Source organism: Papilio machaon, chromosome 26 (genome assembly GCF_912999745.1).
Source record: "Papilio machaon chromosome 26, ilPapMach1.1, whole genome shotgun sequence".
NCBI classification, from domain to species: Eukaryota; Metazoa; Arthropoda; class Insecta; order Lepidoptera; family Papilionidae; genus Papilio; species Papilio machaon.
In genome coordinates this window covers 1,595,514-1,618,210 of record NC_060011.1, presented here as the reverse complement: position 1 = coordinate 1,618,210, position 22,697 = coordinate 1,595,514, and the positions used below count along the sequence as shown (strand labels likewise).

General features: G+C 34.1%; 1 protein-coding gene across 1 annotated transcript; it reads right to left on the bottom strand.

Annotated features, from left to right (window-relative positions):
• Window positions 1-962: 962 nt before the first annotated feature.
• Window positions 963-22,438, bottom strand: LOC106717383. Its single transcript, XM_045684351.1, has 21 exons — window positions 21,963-22,438; window positions 19,153-19,374; window positions 18,681-18,791; window positions 18,403-18,458; window positions 16,590-16,637; window positions 15,417-15,608; window positions 14,861-14,958; window positions 14,282-14,426; window positions 13,752-13,960; window positions 12,932-13,100; window positions 12,314-12,466; window positions 10,343-10,540; window positions 9,819-9,991; window positions 7,436-7,586; window positions 6,898-7,014; window positions 5,944-6,089; window positions 5,166-5,406; window positions 4,207-4,440; window positions 3,306-3,401; window positions 2,361-2,573; window positions 963-1,346 (listed from the first exon to the last, which is right to left on the bottom strand). Exons 1-21 carry the CDS (start codon window positions 22,123-22,125, stop codon window positions 1,221-1,223), a joined length of 3,261 nt encoding a protein of 1,086 aa, XP_045540307.1. The 5' UTR covers window positions 22,126-22,438; the 3' UTR covers window positions 963-1,220.
• Window positions 22,439-22,697: the final 259 nt, after the last annotated feature.

The following is a 22,697-nucleotide window of genomic DNA, read 5'->3' as shown; positions in this document are numbered from 1 at the left end:
TGAGTTTTGACACATTTGACAAAATATATGTTTTTTACTAGCTGTTTGCCCGCGTCTCCGTCCGTGCGGAGTAAAAAAATAAGTAGCCTATATCTCCTTTCAGACCTTCTACATCCATGCCAAATTTCATCAAGATACATTCAGTCGTTCCGGAGATATCTTCAAACAAACATCCATCCATCCATTCGCATTTATAATATTAGTAAAATTATCAAAATCATTTTGCCCTTTTTCCTAACGTAGTCTGCACAGTATGTATTCTTCCATACATCTCTATCAGCTATCATATCTGAACCCACTTCCTTATTAGCTTCTTATATCCATATCCTCTTTCACACAATCCATACATAATTTTCCTCTACCTTTGTATTCCTCATTCAATCTTACTTTAGCATGACCAAGATAAATGTCTAAAATTTACTTTATGGTGTGATATTTTACCATTGGGTCGATCAAATCCATAGAATCCATCCGGTACCGATCAATCGGCCAACGGGAAAATTACCATTAGGCCGATTGGTCGGTTGGACGATCGGCTCAACGGGAAAATTACCATTGGGCCTATTGGTCGGTTGGACGATCGGCTCAACGGGAAAATTACCATTGGGCCGATAGGTCGGTTGTACAATCGGCCCAACGGGAAACACTCAAATAGATATGTCACATGAGCAATGTCATTTCAGTGAAACTAGAAGTTAGTTAAGACGTAATACTGTTTTTTATTTACTTTTCAACTTAAAATGACTTGAAATATTTCGTAATGAAAATTTTACCATCGAAAATTATATAATTTTTAATTCGCTTTGAAATTCACAGATATTTCTTAGTATTGCTTTGTTTTTTAATGTCGAAATTGTGTTATAAATCATAATAGAGTTGTTAAAAAATTACTAACGAGTGAAGTATGAAGTTAAATAAAATGTGTTTTTCTATTTGTTAAATAATTCCTTCTTTAAATAAAAACTTCATCATGCAAGTAAAAACACATTTAAATCTGTAAACCTTAATATTTTATCATCGCTGACTGAATAGTCAGACATTAGGGATGTTTTCTCGTCTTTAGTCAACGAGAAATATGTCACAGTCAAAAATTTTCAAATATATTATATTTTATAAAGACTTAAAATAAAAAAACAACATGTGCATTGTATAACTTGCAACTTCCCAGATGACGCCGCGTCACAGCTTAAAGACGTGTGTCCGCGGCGGCGGCGGCGATGCTACTGAAAGTCTGCCAGTGACTGCCGCCAGGTGGCGTGGAAAGGGATGCGCAGGAGTTTCAGCTTGGTGTTTGGCATCTGCGCCGACAGCAGCCGCTGCAGTGTCGGCAATGGTAGAATCTCCACCTGACAAATAATATATACTTTACTAGCTTTTACCCGCGACTCTGTCCGCGCGGAATAAAAAATAGAAAACGGGGTAAAAATTATCCTATGTCCGTTTCCTGGTTCTAAGCTACCTGCCCACCAATTTTCAGTCAAATCGATTCAGCCGTTCTTGAGTTATAAATAGTGTAACTAACACGACTTTCTTTTATATATATAGATATATGTCACGAGTTTCCCATTGGACCGTTCCGCCTGTCCATCAATCGGCCAATTGGAAATTTTTCCAATCAGTCCAAATACCCATTAGGGTAGCACTTAGTGTAGATTTAATGAAAGAAACCAATACTAAGAGTCTGCTTTAGTAACCATCTAAATGCGGCGTTAATATATAAATATTGTTTGTGCGTACTTGCGTACGTGTTTGTCCGTATGACTGTATATATACGTAAATATGTGTATAAGTTTGTACGTACACACACGTATTTATGCGTTATGTACAATCAGAGAAACTAGCGGTACTCCACATTAAGTTGACTATAGTCTAATGACTCTGGATTTTTTTTGTGTGTGTGTGTGTGTGTAATATTGTAATCTTATATATATAAAAGAAAGTCGTGTTAGTTACACTATTTATAACTCAAGAACGGCTGAATCGATTTGACTGAAAATTGGTGAGCAGGTAGCTTAGAACCAGGAAAAGGACATAGGATAATTTTTACCCCGTTTTTTATTTTTTATTCCGCGCGGACGGAGTCGCGGGTAAAATCTAGTTATATATAAAAAAACTAATGTAATATTTTTCTAATATATGTATCTACCTAATGGAACATGACATAAATAAACAAGACAATAATTTGAACATTTCGTAATTATTATTGTAAGTACAACATTTATAAATGAGTAATTACTTTTTTACTAATATGCTATTGTTTCCACAACTTACTGCTAACTAATCTAGTTGTTTGAAACAACATTTATCTGTAAATGGAACACCGCGAAAAGCTCTGACTGTACATGAAGACAGCACGTTACCTGCGGTGGTCCAGCTACGTGGTCCGCATCATCTGGAAGCCGGCATCCGGGTACTGGTTTCAGTACTGGAATACATTCTCCGACATCGCGCCGCTTGTCTCCGCCCTGTTCACACTGGTCTATGAATAGTTCGGTGACTCTCAGCAGTTCTATAGTAACGCCCCACATTAGATGTGTCAATGTCTCCTTCAGCCGCAGTACTCCGCTAAGCACCTATACATACATTTTATTATACAAAATGTATAAAAAAAACACACAGATTATCGCATTATTCAGTCACGTTGAAAAACTAAATTTCTTGTTATGTTTTTTGGCAGTGATATTAGAGGATATTTAATTAATATAATGGTTATTAATTATATATATATTAGACTGTGCCAAATAAATCGACTATTTTTTTTCGGTCCCATATCAAAATTTCGTTGAGATTGACGAAAAAAAAATTGTGTCAAAATTTGAGCCCTCTATCTTCATTTTTCAGTTAGCGCTCGCTAAAATAAGAATTTTCGCCAAAAAGTTTTTTTTTACTTATTTTTTGGCTATAGAAAAGTCAATATACCAAATATAAAAAAAAACCCTTGGTATGGTTTTGTAGGAAATTAAATTCTCTACAAAGATGATTTTTTTATCGAACTTAAAAAGTCAACAGCTTTTTTTATAGCTGATTTAATTACATTTCGTTCTATAATTTTCATTTTTAATTATTGATGAACACTTATTGATATTATATATACATATATTAATATTATAAATAAAAATTTTGAATGTATGTTTGTTTGCATTGAATAGACTATAAAGTTCTGCTCGATTGTATAATTATGTCTCTATTGAGAAGCTATATTATACCCAAGGTGATGGATTATATTTATGACTAGATTTTAATTTAAATTCGTGCAAAAGAAGTCGCGGGAGAATACTAGTATTAAATATATATAAATCTTGTACCTGTTTATTAGTGGTAGCGGATTGTGATACATATGTTGGTATTATAAGTAGTCTCTGTATATTTTTGCACTCCGCCAACGCGTCATCGAAGCCAACCTGCAGACAGAAAAAAAAAAAAAAAACTTTAGAATAAAGGGACAGTTTTTTTAATATATAAAGACATTTGTAGCATATAAAGAGCTAGTTTATTATGTCTGTAGATTATTATTATATTAAATCAAATAACACGATTCAAAAGTGTAATTCAAAATAACCATAGACGGAAAATTTAATTCCTGGTTTACATTATTCCAGTCCAGCGATAGAAGTCAGCACTGGATCCATAAAGGAAATAAATGAAAAAAACTCACTGGAATTCATAAAGTAAACATTCATTCCATAAAAGAATTTGTAATCCAGTGTTGATATAAATCACTGGACTGGAATAATATAAATCAATCATAGCGGATTAAATTATTTATTTCGAGGTGTTCAATTAATTCACATAAATTATTAAATTGTTTTTATCTAATTCTCATAAATATTGTTTTAGTATTGGCAACATTTAAATTAGTAGAATTTTTTCCTATGCTGGCAACAATTTGTCACTCTTGGACATAAGTACAGTCAAAACCGTTTATGGCGACATAGTTTAGAACAACATACCGGTTAAATTGACCAAAATCAAAAGTCCTGGCTGAATGTTATATACATATCTTTCCTATTAATACCTGTCACCGGTTGTTACAACTATCGGTTTTTACGACTCAATATGAGTAGTCCCTTCGATGTCGTTATAACAGATTTTGACTGTATATGCAACCAGAACGCACGCTACCTTTTATAATGCGTGCATAAATTAACTGTTCAATAAATATTTAAATCAAACCACACTTTTTTATTTCAACACGAGGCAGTATACCTTAACATCAAAATTAACCAGTTCTAGCCTGGTGAGGCGTGGTAACGTCGCCAGAGCTCGAAGTAAAGCTGGCGCTGCACAGTGCGCTACACCGCGCTCCAGTCGCAGCCGGCGCAGGCGCGACAGTCGAGCGAGCGCCGTCGCGAACGCCGCCCCGAACGAACATTCGCCCAGCTCCAATGATTCTAACTGCTCCAGCTGACCCACCACTTCACATGCGCACCAACCCAACTCCTAAAACATATAAATATCTAGAATACTGTCTGATTATAATTTGCCTAGACAAGACTCGGATAGCACATCGAATTAATCACTCACAAATTAACGTATAATATTTCAATAATTTATTAATAAATACTTCATATGCATGTGCAGAATATAAGATTGCGTAAGCTCTTAACAAATTATTAATGAGTCGCATACTCAACATGACATTATGCCTGTTTTCTATTATTCCAGTACAGTGGGACAGTAGTTTTCAAAATCACCGATTACATACAACTGGCATAATATAAACATTAACTGTTACCAGTGACACTATAAGGTCCATACCAAACCAGAGCTACTGTCCTACTGGAATAATGTAAAACAGACATTACTGTCAAAACACGTCATTTTGATGTGAAACATCTATAGGATCACTTGTAAACCGAATTGTTGGCGTGGCGACGCTTGCCGTGGCGACGGGTCGCCACGTTATACTGAGGTATACATATATATATATATATATATATTTTATATATTTATTAATATATTATTGTTATTATTACTATTATCATTATTATCATTGTTTTTATCATTTTACTTATTATTATTATTATTTATTTATTTAATTATAATATTTAATATTTTATGCATATTACTTGTACACACACGATGTTTCACATCTGCCAGACGTCCCATGACGGCTCACGTTTTTTTTTATTTTTATTAATGTTATTTCAATGTGAACTAATCACCTTGATAGATGTAAGTGATAGATGCTGTAATCTGGTGAGTGCGGCGAGCGGGCGCAGATCTGAGGCTAGTGCGAGTCCCGCCAGTGACTTAAGACGCAGCAGTTCGAGGCGGGGCAGTGCTGCAAGTGGTGCGGGATCGAGGCGTGCGTCGCGTATTGCTGGCGCGGCGAGAGCTCGCAGTGATGGTATACGCGCCATCGCAGCCTCCACCGCACGCGCTGGACACCGGCACATCTCCAATCTGATGTTCAAAGTTAATGTATTAAAATGTAATTAAATTAATAGGAAGGAACATTTATATAAAGATTACTTTAAATCAACTGGAAATCACAAATTAATTAACATATATTAACTTACTAGCTTTTACCCGCGACTCCGTCCGCGCGGAATAAAAAATAAAAAACGGGGTAAAAATTATCCTAAGTCCGTTTCCTGGTTCTAAGCTACCTGCCCACCAATTTTCAGTCAAATCGATTCAGCCGTTCTTGAGTTATAAATAGTGTAACTAACACGACTTTCTTTTATATATATAGATATATAGAAAAGAAAGTTAATTTTTAACCCGTTTTCTATTTTCTATTCCGCGCGGACGGAGTCGCGGGTAAAAGCTAGTATATTATAGATTCTCATTTTCTTAAAAAAGACGTGATAAGTAAAAATAAACCATATTTCAATTTAATAAAGCTCAATTTTATTTCCGACAAAAAATCTGTTCTTAACTCCAACCAGTGTGAATGGAAGCTAACTAGACTAAGGTATATAGATAGTGTTAACTAACCTCTCCAATGTATCAACTGTGCCAATATGTTCAGCGAACTGGTCCCAGAAGATGGTGTCATTCTGTGGCAGCAGCATCTTGCGCAAGTCCAACCATTTGGTGCCATGACGTTTCAGAGCCGCGCAAAGTCCGCACCAATCACTCACCTATATCAGTGTAAAGTTGAATAAACATACATTTGTAGCCATTTAAAAAAAATAAAAAAATATAATAAAGTAAAATTTCAATAGTTAATTCTTAAAAACTGAATTAACTAATTAACAAAAAAAATCCCAAAATGATTTGAATAAGTTTTGACAAATAACACATTCTTCTTTTTTTTTGTAAATGTAATTTTTATTTAAAGTATTTTCAAAACATATTTTTTTTAATTTATTTTTTCCACTTTGTTTTTATTCTCGTAGTCGTAAACGAATACAAAAATTTTTTTTTTTATATTACAAAGTGGCAAACGAGCAAGCGGCCACATGAATTCGCCGAAATGGCGAAGCGACCTCTGCCCATAGACATTCGCAATTGCAAATGCGTTGCCTACCCTCAATCGACGAAGGAGGAGACGCACAAAAAGAATATTTAACTTTCCAATGCATCTCCTCCTCCATCAAATCCACCTCTCCTTCCCATCCTTTCCTTATAAGAAAAGGGATGGGAAGGGAAAGAGGACTAAAATTAGTCCTCCGTCATCACACTCATCAGACTGTACTTGGAACTACTTCCACTTGTCGCCTGTCTTCTGTAAGGTCGTGGTATTTCACTGAGCGAGGCAAATTCGTGCAACTGTTGTTGTTGCTGGCGTCTACCACTGTTTCTAGGATCCCATACTTATAGAAAAAAACAGAACCCTTATATGATTACTTTGTTATCCGCCCGTCTGTCTGTTAATACCCTTTTTTCGTATACAATGAGTTGTCATACACATGTTTCTGCAGTGTAAACACAATAATATGTTCTTACATGTGAATTTTTCATCCTGACGTGTCTCCAGAGCGCTGGCGTTGAAGCCAACTGTTGCCACAGCTTGCAGACACGCGCGCTATGCGCCAAGTCCCTCATACCTAAGTACTGGAATATCTAGAAATAAACAAACTAGATATTACAATTTGAAAGTAAATTTATTTGTTAGTGCCTTATGAAATTTTGTCTCTTTGTCTCTGTTTTGTCAAAGATGAAGATAGGGATAGCGATATGTTTCAAACAAAGATTTTGGTCACAGAAAGTCACGGTAATTTTTTTTTTTTAAATTCTTAGAGATCAGAGGACCTAGTACGAAAATTTGCAAGGTATTCGTAACGTTTAAGATAACATTTAATACGGAGCGTAAAGTACGAACCGCTCGAAAGAACACGGTCGAACCCAAGACCTGCAGATTACAAGTCAAGTGCTTAACCACCTCTTACCACCTCTATATTCTTGATAATTATCTTGCATTGATCAGTTAAAAGAATTAAATGGTCACTTGGACTACTAATACAAAACTATAAGCGACATTTACCTGTACAGCAACATTATAATTAGCTTGTTGTGCTCTCGTACAAAATGCTGTAAAATGATCAACATCATCAGCTCTGGGTCTGCCGCGACGTCGTGGTGATGCAAGCGGTGATGACGCACCATTCGCTACCCGGCCTCGACCCGCCTTCTCACTGTAACACAACATGTTACGTAATTTACAATAAAATTGCCGATCAACAATGTGTTAATATATATAATTGGAATACATTTTTAAAGTACCCACAATTTTATAAAAAAAATCCAAGGCTTTTAATAAAAGCATGTTGTCTTTTTAAAAAAAACTATAAATATTAAACTATAAATTATGTAATATTATTTGAGTAAAAGTATTTTAATAAAAATATTAAATAAACATTACCTTAAACTCCTCTTTGTTTCATAAAGTTAATTATTCAATGAATTCATTTTATATATAATTTATTATAAAATATATAAAGCCCTTAAATATTAATATTATACCAAAAAAAAAAACTATTAGAACACATGCACAATTCATAAGTCATGTAAGAAATTATTAATCAAACCTAGATAAGCGAGAAACTTCTATAAGCGAGAAACTCTGATAAGAGAGATACCTTTACAGGCGAGAAAAAATCTCACATTGAATTCTCGCTTATCCAGCATCGACTATATTTCGATATTTAAAGCATTTTTTATATTGTTACAGTAGAATTCCACTGCAGTTTATTAATCTAGTTAATTTCGATTAAAAGCCCAAAGTAAATAAAGGCACGTTAAATCACATAATTGGCGGCCATTACGTTATATAAGCGAGAGTTATTATCTAGTTTCGACGGACGCCCTTCAAATGGGAGAAAGACAAGTTAGAAAGTAACCTCTACAAGCGAGAACATTTTTTTTTATTGGATGATTAATAAGTGTTAATGCAGTGGACTTCTACGGTCACATAAAAAAATATTATAAATATTTAATTTGTGTTAAGATTTATTACAAATTACGTTATATTGCTTTATATACTTTAAGTACTTATATATTTAAATGACTATATATTTTTTTTCGACCTTTTACATGCTTTGACCACAAGTACATTAAATTTCAAACCTTAAAATATAACCTTAAGTCTCATTACAAAACATTAAGAACAGTCAGTGAGTTTCCACTGCCGAAACATGTATAAAAACATATAAATATATCTGTTTTTAAAAGAAAACATGTTTTAGTTTGAATGTTTTAACAGTGTAAACTCACAGAAACACTTACAGATACAGAAATCTTATAAAAACTAAGTAATAAACATAAAATAAACACATTTTTATATGGCAACTAGCTGTCGCCCGCGCGCAGTTAAAAAAAAAAAAACTAAATGGGGGGGGCTATGAAAAATAGATGTTGGTCGATTCTCAGACCTACTGAATATGCTCACAAAATTTCATGAGAATCGGTCAAGCCGTTTCGGAGGAGTTTGACCACAAACACCGCGACACGAGAATTTTATATATTAGATTATGAATTAAATCAAGTATACGTCTTTTCAAATATCTCAACGGCTCGGTGATGTGAACACTGAGCAGTGTTACTTCAAGATGCTTGTACAAAACTACACCTAATATAATTTTCAGCACAGTCAATCATAAGATGTTCCGAGCCATAAAATCATCAGCTATACGTCCTTATTGAGGTGCTCGGAACCTACCCCAAGTTAGGTGTGACTAGGACATAGTCATAGGCTTAGTGCGAGTTGACTTCACACATATCATTGAATTTCTTCTCAGATATGTGCAGCATCACAATGTAAAAACATCGGATAAATGTACAAATGTATATTGATACGAAAAACACATTGTTACATGGCGGGATTCGAACCCATGACCTGCAGATTGCAAGTCAAGAACTTAACCCCTGAACCAGCGACGCTCATATCAAGCTATAAAATATTTGATAATTCCAAAACAGATAGTTGACATGGCCAAAAAAACATAGTACACAGAAAATTACAAATAAGAAAACACGTTGACATTGACAGTAATTTAGACTCATTTATGCCCACCAACAAAATACATTTTTATTCAATAGCGGTTGTCAATTTTAATCCAGATCAAGCTGCACTGGATTGCACTAGTTTAAACCAGATTAAACCAGTTCCAGCCAGTTGACAATTGTTCAATATTTTTTTTATAGTACAATGCAAACGAGCAATTGACAACCTGAATCCAGATGACTTTAATCATTAAAGTTGATGCACAGAAAAGGGACATTTTCTCTGCCATTGTTTTTTTTATAAGGAAATATTTGGAAAGAGAATAAGACTGGCCTCAGGCTATCAATTGAATTATCACCTATTTACCATATCTATATGAAATGTTATATAATGAATAGTAAATAACAAAGTTATATAACATCAGTGTGGGTCTGTCTGTACTAGAGAACGGGGTACTACAATAAATCGTCTTCCATTGAGCACGGCTAGTGACTGAGGTAGTGTCGGTCTGACGCCCGGCGGCGGGGTACCAGTACCGCTAGAGGTAGGCGCTGCTACCGCCCATACCCTGGTACCATCCTCTTTACCACCCGCTACCTGGAATAGAAGTTATTAGGGTTTATAAAACAAAAATATTGTTTGATCTTTTATATAATTAAATCATTAATTTTTTAATTATAATCTAGATATTTTTATTTGAATGTTCAATCCAATTTTAAAGAAAGATAGTACGAAAGAAAAAAGATTTATTGCCACACAAAGAATACAAAATCTAAAAAAAGAAAAAACAGATACATAAAAGGCACAAACTTGGTACAATAATGTGACAAAAGTAAAGTTAACAAACTTTTTCGATTAAATTTTTTTACCTCTTTAATTGTAACTAAATTGACTTTAGATCTGTCTAGTTATTGTTTTCTTTAAAAAAAAATCATATAAAAATCATACCTTCATACGTAACAGTACTCGTTTATCAGGTCGTACTTTAGCAGGTACTGGTAAGGGACTGGGTATGTTAGCAGGGGGGCGTCTTGCCGCCACACCCACTGCCCCACCCTCCGGTACTATAGAGGGGGTGACAGTTGCACCTGACTTATGTGTCAATGGCGGAGGCTCTAATGGTGGAGAAGTTGATTTTCTGCAGTTCTGTAGATATGTAAGATATTTTAATATGGATATATAACACGAGCGTCAGTGGCTCAGTGGTTACTTGCAATCTGCAGGTCCTGGGTTCGAATAACGCCATGTACCATATGGTTTTTCGATTTACATATGTACATTTATCTGATGTTCTTACTGTGAAGGAAAACATCGTGATGCTGCACATATCTGAGAAGAAATTCAATGATATGTGTGAAGTCAGCCCTAACTTGGGATAGGTTCCGAGCCCCTCAGTGGGGACGTATAGTGAGATGATGATGATTATATTAGGTCCTTACATATGAAATTGGCGTTTTGTATGGGAGGAACAAAAAGTCGAATATTTTTTAATATAATATATTTAATTAATCAAAGTATGAACCATTATTTTCTATGCACTTTTGCCATCTCATAGGTAGTTCATTGATCCCTTTACTAAAAAAACCAGTCGGACGGGAATCAATAAAATCTTTGGAGGCGATTTGGACTGCCCCATCGGAGTTGAATTTTTTCCCTTGCAAGAAGTTATCCAAATTTCGAAAAAATGGTAATCTGTTGGAGCAAGGTCCGGGGAGTACGGAGGATGTCTTAGACTTTCCAATTGAAGCTCTTCTAATTTAGTAGCCGTCTGTTGCGCAGTGTGTTGTCTAGCGTTGTCGTGAAGCAGCAGTGGCGTGGAGCGATTGACCAGCCTAGGTTGTTTAGCCGCTAGCTTTTCCATCATGGTTTGCAATTGCTGACAATAGACATCAGCCGTACTAGTCTGGCCAGATTTGAGAAAACTGTAATGAACAATAACGGCTCTAGTCCACCAAACGCTTACAAGTAACTTTTTTGGGGTTAGTTTTCGCTTGGGGCAGGATTTGGCTGGCTGGCCAGGATCCAACCATTGCGCTGAGCGCTTCCGATTATCGTAAATAACCCATTTTTCATCACAGGTAATGATTCGGTTTAAAATACCTTCATTATTATGCCGGTTTAGTAATGTAACGCAACAGTCGACGCGCGTTTGCCGGTTTGCTTCAGTCAATTCGTGAGGTACCCACCTTTCAAGCTTTTTTATCTTCCCAATTTGCTTCAAGTGAATTAAAACAGTTTTATCACTAACATCGTAGCCTGCAGCTAACTCGGACATGGTTTGCGATGGATCCGCTTCCACAATAGCCTTCAACTCTTCATTATCAACTTGAGTCTCAGGCCGTCCACGGGGCTTGTTCTGCAGATCGAAATTTCCAGAACGAAAACGTTGGAACCAAAAACGAACTGTGTTTTCTTTTGCAACACGACCACCATACACATCATTCACCCTTCGAGTCGTTTCCGCAGCACTAGTGCCACGTCGGAACTCGTACTCGTAAATAATGCGATATTTTAAGTTTTCCATTTTGTAAAATGAGTGACGCAAACAGAAAAAAACAGAAGAAAAAAAACAAATGAATGACGGTCATCGAACCACAAATACATGAGTCTATAGCTGTACAAATTTGAATTTGGAATTCCTTACCAAAGAGGAGAAATTCGTGATTAAAGTGGCCAGTACGAAAAACGCCAATTTCATATGTAAGGACCTAATATATAACATTGTGAAGTTCGTACGTCTCGCTGCAGAACAATACCACACAGAAGTTAGGCGTCAAGTGGAACTTACTCAGTTATTTAAAATCCACCTTCTACTATAAAAAACTAACTAAAATTCGAAAATATAATTGATAATCAATTAGAACAGGTTTTTATGAACTTAAGTATTTTTATTTCAATTTAATATGATTCATTATTTACCTTGCATAGAAAGTTAGTGGGTGATGGTTGTCCATGTGGCAGTCCTGCACATGCAGGGTGGTACAGACAGAGACAGGCGGCGCACGCTAGCGACGGCACAGCACCACGACCACACGCCATCGAGCACGGCTGAACTACGCGACGCACATTCTGCTGTATACATACATACAAATATTCATACATTTTATGTTAGAGTAATTGTTACGGACGGGTACTTGTGACATGAATTTTTCCATTTTCTAATTTTATATGCCCATTTACCGCAAATTCTGTACATTTGAGAAGAAAATCCACACTAAATATATAGGTGATCCTTATAAAAGCATAAAAATTAGTAACAAAAAATTATGTTACGTCAATCTGTATACTGTATAAGCCTTTCCACCCCCTTTATCCTCTCTCCTGTCTCCTTGATTAAGCTATACAACTATAGTCATGTAAAGCTTGGTTTCCATTGTACCAATACAGTATGACAGTAGCGTTCAAAACCAACACATTCATACAACTGGTATAATGTAAACACTAACTGGCGCCAGGCCAGCGCTACTGTCTTACTGTACTGGTATAATATAAACCACTCATGACAAGAAATGAATGACTTTAAATGATAAAAGATACCTCTACAACAACAGCATCAGTGCGAGGTTGCTGCGGCCGGCTCTGCAGCGGCGGCGGAGGTTGCGGCGGTTGCGGTGCGGTGTGCGGTTGCGGCGCGGTGTGCGGTTGCGGTTGCGGTTGCGGTTGCGGTTGCGGCGGCGGTTGCGGTGGCTGTGTCGCGGCCGCCGCCCTGGCCCCACACGCACACTACACTCGCGACCGCGCTCAGTACCCGTAGTAGGGGGGGTTAATTGCACCATTGTCAATTAACCCCCCAAATCACTTGTACTGGTATTACATACATATTTGTCATTTCATATACAGTCGAACTTGGATAAGCTAGAGTTCAAAAGACCGCTATACTTTTCTCTCTTACCGGAGTTTCTCGCTAATCCAGGTTCGACTGTAGTCATATTTAGATTGTCTTTCAGTTTACAATAAAACGACAAATCGTACAACCCTCACATAAATAATAAATTTTTTATATTAATACATATTACAATTTCAACTGCAATAATTTTTAAACTGAACAAAACAAATTTTAAAACAAATTAAAAATTATTGCAAAACATCTTAATACTAAACTTAAAGACTAAAATTTAATACATTTTATATAAATGTGGTCAAATGCATTCAAAGGTCTGTTACGTAATAAAAATTACTAAAACATTAAAATATATAAATACAAATTATTTACATTAAAAAAAATCATACTTTCTAAATTTGGTTATTCATAAATACTAGATTTTTTTCCTGCAGAATTAAAAAAAAAATAGCCTATGCCAAACCAAATTCCAATTAGATCCATGCAGACGTTATGAAGATGGAAAAAAGAGATTACCTTGGTTTCTTCCATGCAGCAGTGTTATTATTATCTGCAGCTGGTAATGTTGCAGCTGTTGCGGTGGCTGTTGCTGTGGTGGCAGCAGTTGGTGCTGTTGCTGTGGTTGCGGTGGCTGCCACTGCTGCCTGCAAGCGACGGCTCTGTTTTGGTGCACTTGCCACTGGTGGAGTACCATTGTTGCTTATCCGAGAACCCAATGATTTCACCTTTAAGAATAAAAATAGCATATTTTAATCCTTCATTTAATATTACTTATAGAATTAAAAAAAATATATATATATATAAAGACTCTTTGTAACTTTTTGTGAAGAAACAATGATTTTTTTATAGACGTACCAAAAAAAATTATTGACTAAAAATATAAAGTAAATATTATAAGCACTTTTAACAAAATATGCATGTAATTTTTCGGAAAAAATAAAGTGTGTTTCCATACAATTATACACAATATAAAGTGAATGAAAAAAACAATGTTTTAGCAATGAAAACTCACATTTAGACATACAACAAACACAATGCAAACTGACCTTTAGTTTAGCAGGTGGTGATTTGGGTGTAGTGGGTTCGGGGCTGGCACCTTTCGGGGGCTTCGGCTTGGGAGTGCGTTTGCCCTCAAGCGCGGGCTGCGCCACCGGCACCGGGGACTCCACACGACGCATTAACTTAGCATCTCTGCAAATTAGAACATTAAATTAAAAAAAAAATAGTTACAAATCAATAAGTTAAGTCGAATACAATGGTTTGTTTTGTTAAACATTTTCGTCTCTCTGAGTTTTTAAATGTCTACTTAGTGTAGTTTTATATACTAAAATCTATAATTAGGGATTGCTAAAGTAATTACTTAATGGCTCGAGTATGACAGCATTGGCTATGATAGCGTGTCCGGAGGACTTCTAGTTTATGTTTCCTTCCCACCCTTTTCTTACAAGGAAAGGATAGGAAGGGCAAGTGGATATATCCACTTTCTGTGTATCCCCTCCTCTGTCGATTAAAGGTTGGCAATGCATCTAAAATTGCGGATGGACAGAGACCGCTTCCCTTTTTAGGCATATTCAGGTGCCCGTTTGCTTGTTTACCACCTTATTATATAAAAAAACTTTATTTACCTTATTATTTCCTTTTCTGGATCATCAACACCAAGCGGCTCTTTGAAGAATGAGAAATTTTCTAATGTCAACCCTGTACCCGCCAAATTTTCTCCAACCTGAAACAGACAATATTAATTTAATTTTAAATGCAAAATACATTCGTTTTTACTTTCAAAATAGGAACAAATTTTATTCCTCTTTATTCTACATTGTTTAATAATAAAAAAAATTCATTATAAAAACAAACTACATCAAATACGAGCGTCGGTGGGTCAAGGATTAAGTACTTGACTTGTAATCTACAGGTTACATAGGTACATTTATCAGACATTATTACGGTGAAGGAAAACATCGTGATGCTGCACATATCTGAAAAGAAATTCAAAGATATGTGTGAAGTCAACCCGCACTGGGACTACATTGACTATGACCTAATCACCCCTTACTTAGGGTAGACTCCGAACCCCTCAAGTAAAAATTGATTAGACCTTTACAGTTAACAGAAAAATTACTTTGATATACCACCTAGAAAATATCATTACCAATTTTTATCTACAAAAAAATCTATCCTCACCTCCCTACTAGACCGTAGTTTCTTGCCTTGCGGTGTATAATAATAGATATCAGCATTCCTTCTAGAATGTGCGTCTAATGCTGCGCGATACACCAGCTCTCGTCTCCAGCCACGCTCTAAAGGCACTCGTAGGAGTGGAGATGACATCTCTGTTGTTGATCGACGTCCGCGCATACCAGGGGAAGCGCCTGCCTGCTAAAATGATACTTATTAGTGTGGGATAAGGTTTATTGTCGTATGTGCTTTAGATACGTTATCCACTGTATGTCTAACATGGTAAAATAGGTCATATGTAGCAAGATATAAGGTGTGTTTTAGCTCAAATATTATATTAGGAGCATTGTCATAGACAAATTGGTAAAAAATTGTGGTCCAAGTAAGAAGTAAAAGAATTCGCATTGCTTAGTATATAGTTGTTTTTTTAAAGCAGCAATTCCTAAAGTACATTTTTTGGAAATTTTCGGATATTTATTTCAAAAACTTTCATTAAATAATTTAATATTTTAAATCTGTATTACATAAAGTAAGAAAAAGCAGCTTTAAAAGCCTTAAAATTATTTCTTTTTGGGAAAGATATAAAAAAATCCTGATACTAATGTCTGTAAAAAAAATTCTTCAAGTGCCAACATTTTAGGATCTCTAGCACTCCTCACCAACTTTTAACCTCATCATAAAATATGTCTCTGTATTTTTCAACAATTCCGTCAACGGCAATAAATAACATGTATACAGCGAAAAGTCTATCTGAACCGGTGGGCCTTAGTCAAACTAAATTATGACAGTTCACTAGTGCCCCTCTGCTAACATCAAAAAATTACATTTTTTTCTTAGATACAATTTTTTATGTCAAATTAGGTTTTATATATGTTCTCACAGAACCAACTGCGATAGCAAACTCTCTCATCGGTTCAGATATCTTTGTTTGACGATAATTGAATTAATGTTAATGGTCATGAAATGATAAACGAACTATGAAATTGATCATTATAACATTTCAAACCATTAAGTTTGTAGAAAAAATCAACGATTAAATTTTAAACCCTATCAAAAGAAAAATTAAATTAAAATGTTAGTAAATTAACACAATCTGCTAACATTTAATTTAAAAAAAAACTGTTAGATTATTAAAAAACAAAAAAAAAACCACATTAATTAATAATTGTTAAGTCATACCCGAACACCAGTTCCAATAGTTATTGTAAGTCGTGTTGAGGGCGAGCACTGAACAATATTAAAAAATCACAATTAGATACATTTGTATATAAAGCAAGCATATATTACATAACCGAAGCACCAATAGCTTAATAGCTTGGCACAAGATCTAGATTTTCTATAATAGAAGGTGGCAAACGAGCAAGCAATCACCAAATTTCCATAAAAAAAAAAGTTTCCATTATCTATTGACATCTGCAAAAAGTTGCAGATTTGTCTACTTTAGAAAAACAAATTTCCCTTCCAACATTCCTTATTAGATAATGGGGGATAGGAGAGGGGGACAGTTATTAGTCTCCATTACCACACTCATCAATCGAAACACAAATACTTGCACTTTATATCTAATTACATTATCTAGACTTATTAAGTCTAGAATCGTCAATGTAAACGTGTAAAATGCTCTTACATTGATCTTTTTAAAGCCATTCCTGAACAAATCTGATGCTATCTGCTTTTCGACGGGCTTATTATATAATAATTTAGATATTTTATTGTCCTAAAACAAGGAAATGTCATATGACTTGGTTGAAAAACATAGAACTATATATTTTTACTTGTGTATGTTTTATTTGCATATTAATAGTTGTTTCAACATTCTCTATGAACTGAGAAAAATCAAGTTTCATTTGAATAACTGTTTACTTTTCATCAACGTTAAAGATTACTTAATATATATCTAAACCAGTGATTATCAAAGTTATTTCTTTTACCGCCCTCTTTGAAAATCAATTATTTTTCAGCGCCCCTCATTTTTTTATTCAACCCTAAAATTTCATTACTTTAATTAATTTCAAAGCCCCCATTTTTAAGCCCCTTAACGTCCCCCTCTAGGTTTTAAACGCTCAGAAGCCCACTCGCCCACTTTGAAAAACACTGATCTAAACAATATCTTATATTGTTTAAATAAAATGATGAAAATATATATAGTTTGAAAACCAAAGTAGTTGGCACTTTAGGCTATTCTAAGTTAGAAATAGACTTTATCAGCTGTAATGAGTGATCTATGAATTCTTACGTCGCTCGCATTAATCAGAATGGTTAAATGGACAATTACATCAATCAGCATACAATTCGAGCCAAAAGCAAAATAATGGAGCTGAAAAATATGCATGAAAGTTATGTACAAGATGAATAAATAGACTTATATCTTCACGGTTGTTGGTCTTAAAAAATCTTGATATTTTATATTTATAATGAAATCAATTTCTTAATAAAAAAAATCTGTCTTAACATTTATAAAACCAAAATGAATTTGATTTTGCTATTGAAAATATTTGGTAATCAATTATTCAAAAATAACTATTACCTAACATATAAAGTAACACAATATATGTTTTGACCTCATTTATTATTTATTATCGCCAGCAAACTTAATACTACTCTAATTAAATAAAAAAAATTAAAAAAAAACATAGTTTGTTCTATTTGGTCACTGATACATGATCACTATGACCAGTGTGCGGAGAACGGTAGAGAAGTTTTGTTATTTTTCTAAACGTAAATACGTCGTGACATTAACATTGATTGAAAATAAATGGTCTAAAAACATACCCATAAATGTTAAATATATACTTTCAAGACTTACATAATTTCAGAATATAAAATTGTAATCATTTATTTAGTTTTTGAAGACATCAAATTTCTACCTCTCTTGATTTAGTATAATAAGCTATTAAAAATAAATAAAACAGCATTTTAAGCAAGGCCTGGTAGCTGCCAAGCACTGCGAGAAACATTTATATGGGCAGACTGAAAAATAATATGAACTCACCTCAGACCATTCACCATCTGACCTTGTTGATAGAGCTGATGATGGTCTTGATCCATCTGAAAGTAACATATTAATAGTTAACTTGCTTTATGAGATGTCAAGTTCCGGCCTGAGAAAAATGAGTAATTTAGAAATTACATGTTTCTTTTTTTTATGATTCCATTGCTGTTTATAAGGTTAACTATATAAAAAGAAATAAGTATATAAGGCACTAAATAAAAAAGATTAAAAGACTATGAATTTAGAAGCAGTGGAAACTCGGTTAGATAACAACATACCTGTATCCTGTCGAGGTCTTTTACTTGCTTTGATTGGAGATATTGTAGCTTTCAAACTCTTGATCGGCTTCAAATCTTTAATAGCTGTTTGTACTTCTGCTTCTAAGCGTTCTGTTGATACAAAATAATACATTCAAAGTACGGAACACACCTATAATGTTAAATGTTACATTATTAAATCCAACTAAATCAGTGCTAATAACTTCACAATTAAAATAATCACTTTGTATTTTTTAGTTTTGCCTAGAAAATTTCATAGTAAGGTAAAAAAAAAAAAGATTAAATTAAGAAGTTAATAATTGTTGCCTATAAATATTTAAAACAAATTTTCAAATCTCTGCTCACTTCACTAGGACAATTGCAATGGTTTTATAAACCAATGAAAGATTGAAAAATATGAATCATTCAAAACTTTCAGTTCCACTGAACTTTACTTTAATTCCTATATTTCTATAATTAAATTTTAACTCACCCAAAACACGGCTATATTCTTTAGACAAATCTGCCTCATTGGACTCTTCGAATCCTTTAAACTCTTCATCCCCTGCCTCACTGAATGCGATAGACGCACGACGTTTGGTCCCGCGAGTCTCTTCATCCTGTTCATCTACTTCCGGTGACATGTCTTCAGTTTCTTCTTTTATTTCAGTATTTAATTTATCATTATCTTCTAAACTATCTTTTTCAGGTTTATCTATAATAGAAATTGAATTCTTTACCTTATTACAGTAAAAACTGCTTTTTATGACATCAGTTTAAACTATATATTGGTTATAATGACCAAAAGTATAGGTTTAAATAAAAAAACATTGATTTTAAATATTAAGGCAAGGTATTTCATGTTAGGAATGTTTTTTTATCATCTGTAAGTTATCAATGATACCAGTTACAAAACTAATCAATTTAAGTGTTAGTTATTTGTAAAACCTATATTTCTTTAAAGTACTAAGATAATAAGAAAAGGTGTGAAACCACTATAAGTGAGAGTCATTGTCCGGTCCTGACAGACAACCTCCACATGTAAGAAACTCCGATTAGAAGCAAGTAAATTGCAGTCCCATGAACTCAACTGCATAATGTTATTTGGAAAGCATTGCTTGAAAATTAGCAACAAAAATATGCATTAAGTATACAAGTTAGAACCAAAACACTAATTCTTATTTGTTAAGCAATTAAAGACATTCCTCAAGGTACCCATTAGACAATGAGTTCATGAATCATAGACACAGTTACACAAATTACTACATTATATCCTGTCTATACCTTTATAAGTCTATTAAAAAAAAACTACTTTAATATAAAATATTGGATGATTAAATGCAGTACTGAAATTGTAATTTAACTTTATATCTAATAGCTTTTACCCGCGACTCCGTCCGCGCGGAATAAAAAATAGAAAACGGAGTAAAAATTATCCTATGTCCGTTTCCTGGTTCTTAGCTACCTGCCCAACAATTTTCAGTCAAATCGATTCAGCCGTTCTTGAGTTATAAATAGTGTAACTAACACGACTTTCTTTTATATATATAAGACTAGCTTTTACCCGCGACTCCGTCCGCACGGAATAAAAAATAGAAAACGGAGTAAAAAATATCCTATGTCCGTTTCCTGGTTCTAAGCTACCTGCCCACCAATTTTCAGTCAAATCGATTCAGCCGTTCTTGAGTTATAAATAGTGTAACTAACACGACTTTCTTTTATATATATAGATGATGTAGCTATTGCAACAATAATTTTCAATCAAAGTGACATTTAACCATAAGTTTTCACTTAATCACTCACATCAATGTGAAATAAAACAAAATAAGTAAAATTTTAGTTTACAAGAAGTGTATAAAGCTATTGTTTATCAAAAATATTTTTTTTTTTAATAATAAACTTGAAATATGTAACTAGCTGGCACCGACAACTCCGTCGGCTCAAAATTAAAAAAAAAAAACTTAATAAGTAGCCTATATCGACGCCCCCACCGAATAACCCCGTAATAGGAAAAATCTAATTTTTCAGGAGAAGCAAAAACCGTATTTCTTTAATAACTTCATCAATAATTATTGTACAAGAATGTTTTAGATACCAAAACAAAGCTAATTTTTAAAGATTCATTGTATTTAATTTTCATTCATGTATTCCGGGCGTATTCTGTGCTATGAAGGAAAAGTTTTAATACCGGAAATTAAAAAAAAATCTGTTTAAATAATTACTTTTTACCTCCGTAATTGACATTAAGAAAAATATAAAAAAAATCACAAAGTGCTTTAGGACCTTTAAATGCCGAATTCGACGGAAAAGCAAAAACCCGGTAAAAGTTCATTACAGGATTATTAGATGGGGGCATCCATATGTTTTTCAAGACTATGTTTTACATCAATGTTTCACTGAGATCCGTTGAGTTGTTCCGGTGATACCTTCTAACAAACAGCCATCTATTTAAGCTTTCACATTTATAATATTGGAAAGATTAAGTATTGTGAAATTTTATTTTATTAATATTTCAAGAAAATGAGCAAAGCAAAATTACTTTATGGCAATTAAAATAATTCATTGTTGTCTAAAGACCGTCATTTACAGTTATCACAGTGTTGGCCAAACCTTTATTATTAAAAAAAAATATTCAGATTGATTACTCTTTGTGCACATGTTCCGTCCGATCAATCATAAATACTTTTATATTAATTTTTTATTCATAATTTTATATTGCACGTCACCTCACCGTCCACTGCTTTATGTAAGCCTCCCTTATCAATTGCCATAATGCTTGTCTTGTGCCGTCCGCATCTAATAGACACCCTAAACTTTAACCAGGTCATCGGTTCAACAAATCCATTTGTCCATTGCAAGTTTATTTTATATTTAAATATAATAATGTAAAAATGTAACTTTTGAAACTAAATTACAATTTCAGATGTCTTAGCGACAAACTCGCTCTAATCAAAACATAAAATAATTTACAAATAATTTTGTTATTGATTATTAATTGAAATAAATATACTAAAATATATTCTAGGCTTTAGAACTAACTCAACTCGAGAACGCATAACAGTAAGTCTTTTATTTTAATACACCATAGCAACAGACATCATCAATATATGCAGCGCTACAATTATTTGGAAAACACACTTTTCTGGTAATATTGGTACTTTTATGCAATTTGCAGATCAAATTCAACATTAATTTAATGAGACTATGTATTTGTTACTGAATATAATGATTTTTACTGTGCTATGAACATTACAAGTCAATTTATGTCATCATATAAATACTAGGTTATGTGAAAGTACTAACCCTCAACTGAGGCCACTGCCTCTTCTTTGTCTATCAGGGGCTCATCCACGGTCTGAGGAGTAGCCTCACCAGCACCTTCAACATCCTCCGCCACCGTTTCGTCCCTGTTTACTTTATTCTCATCGCTTATAGCGTTATCACCCACCGCCATTTCGTCTGACATTGTCAATTCTAAATATACAACACGGTTCCACTGTCAGAGTGAAGATAATCACATAACAACCTATCACGACACCTCAGCAGTCGACTCCGTAAATTATCAACGTTTGTGCGCGTCACAGCGGAGATTTCCCGCTATATTTCAGAAGAAAAAAAAACTTATGTTTAATTCATCCACAGAACGTCTAACTCACTAGTTACACTTCTAATGTTATTTTATAAGGTTCAACATCGTGAAATATACTTAACAACAGTAAAATAATAGTTAAATATAACAAAATTTAGAACTTCATGTCCACATCCAATTTCCAAAGGAAAATGTCGATCATAAACAACATCCGTTCGGACGACGCCACAATGTTTGTCTTTGGTAAATTTCATAGATTATATTTGATAGCATTTGTCTATCAACGATTTTAAGAATCGATAATTAAATTCGTAACTCTAAATGGTGTAGTCCTTTCATTCTGATCAGATTTTTCAGATATTTTTAGGCATCTTAATACAGAACTTAATAATTTAGATAATTCAAAGTTATAATGTTTAATGAAGACAAGCAAATACGCAACCAAGATA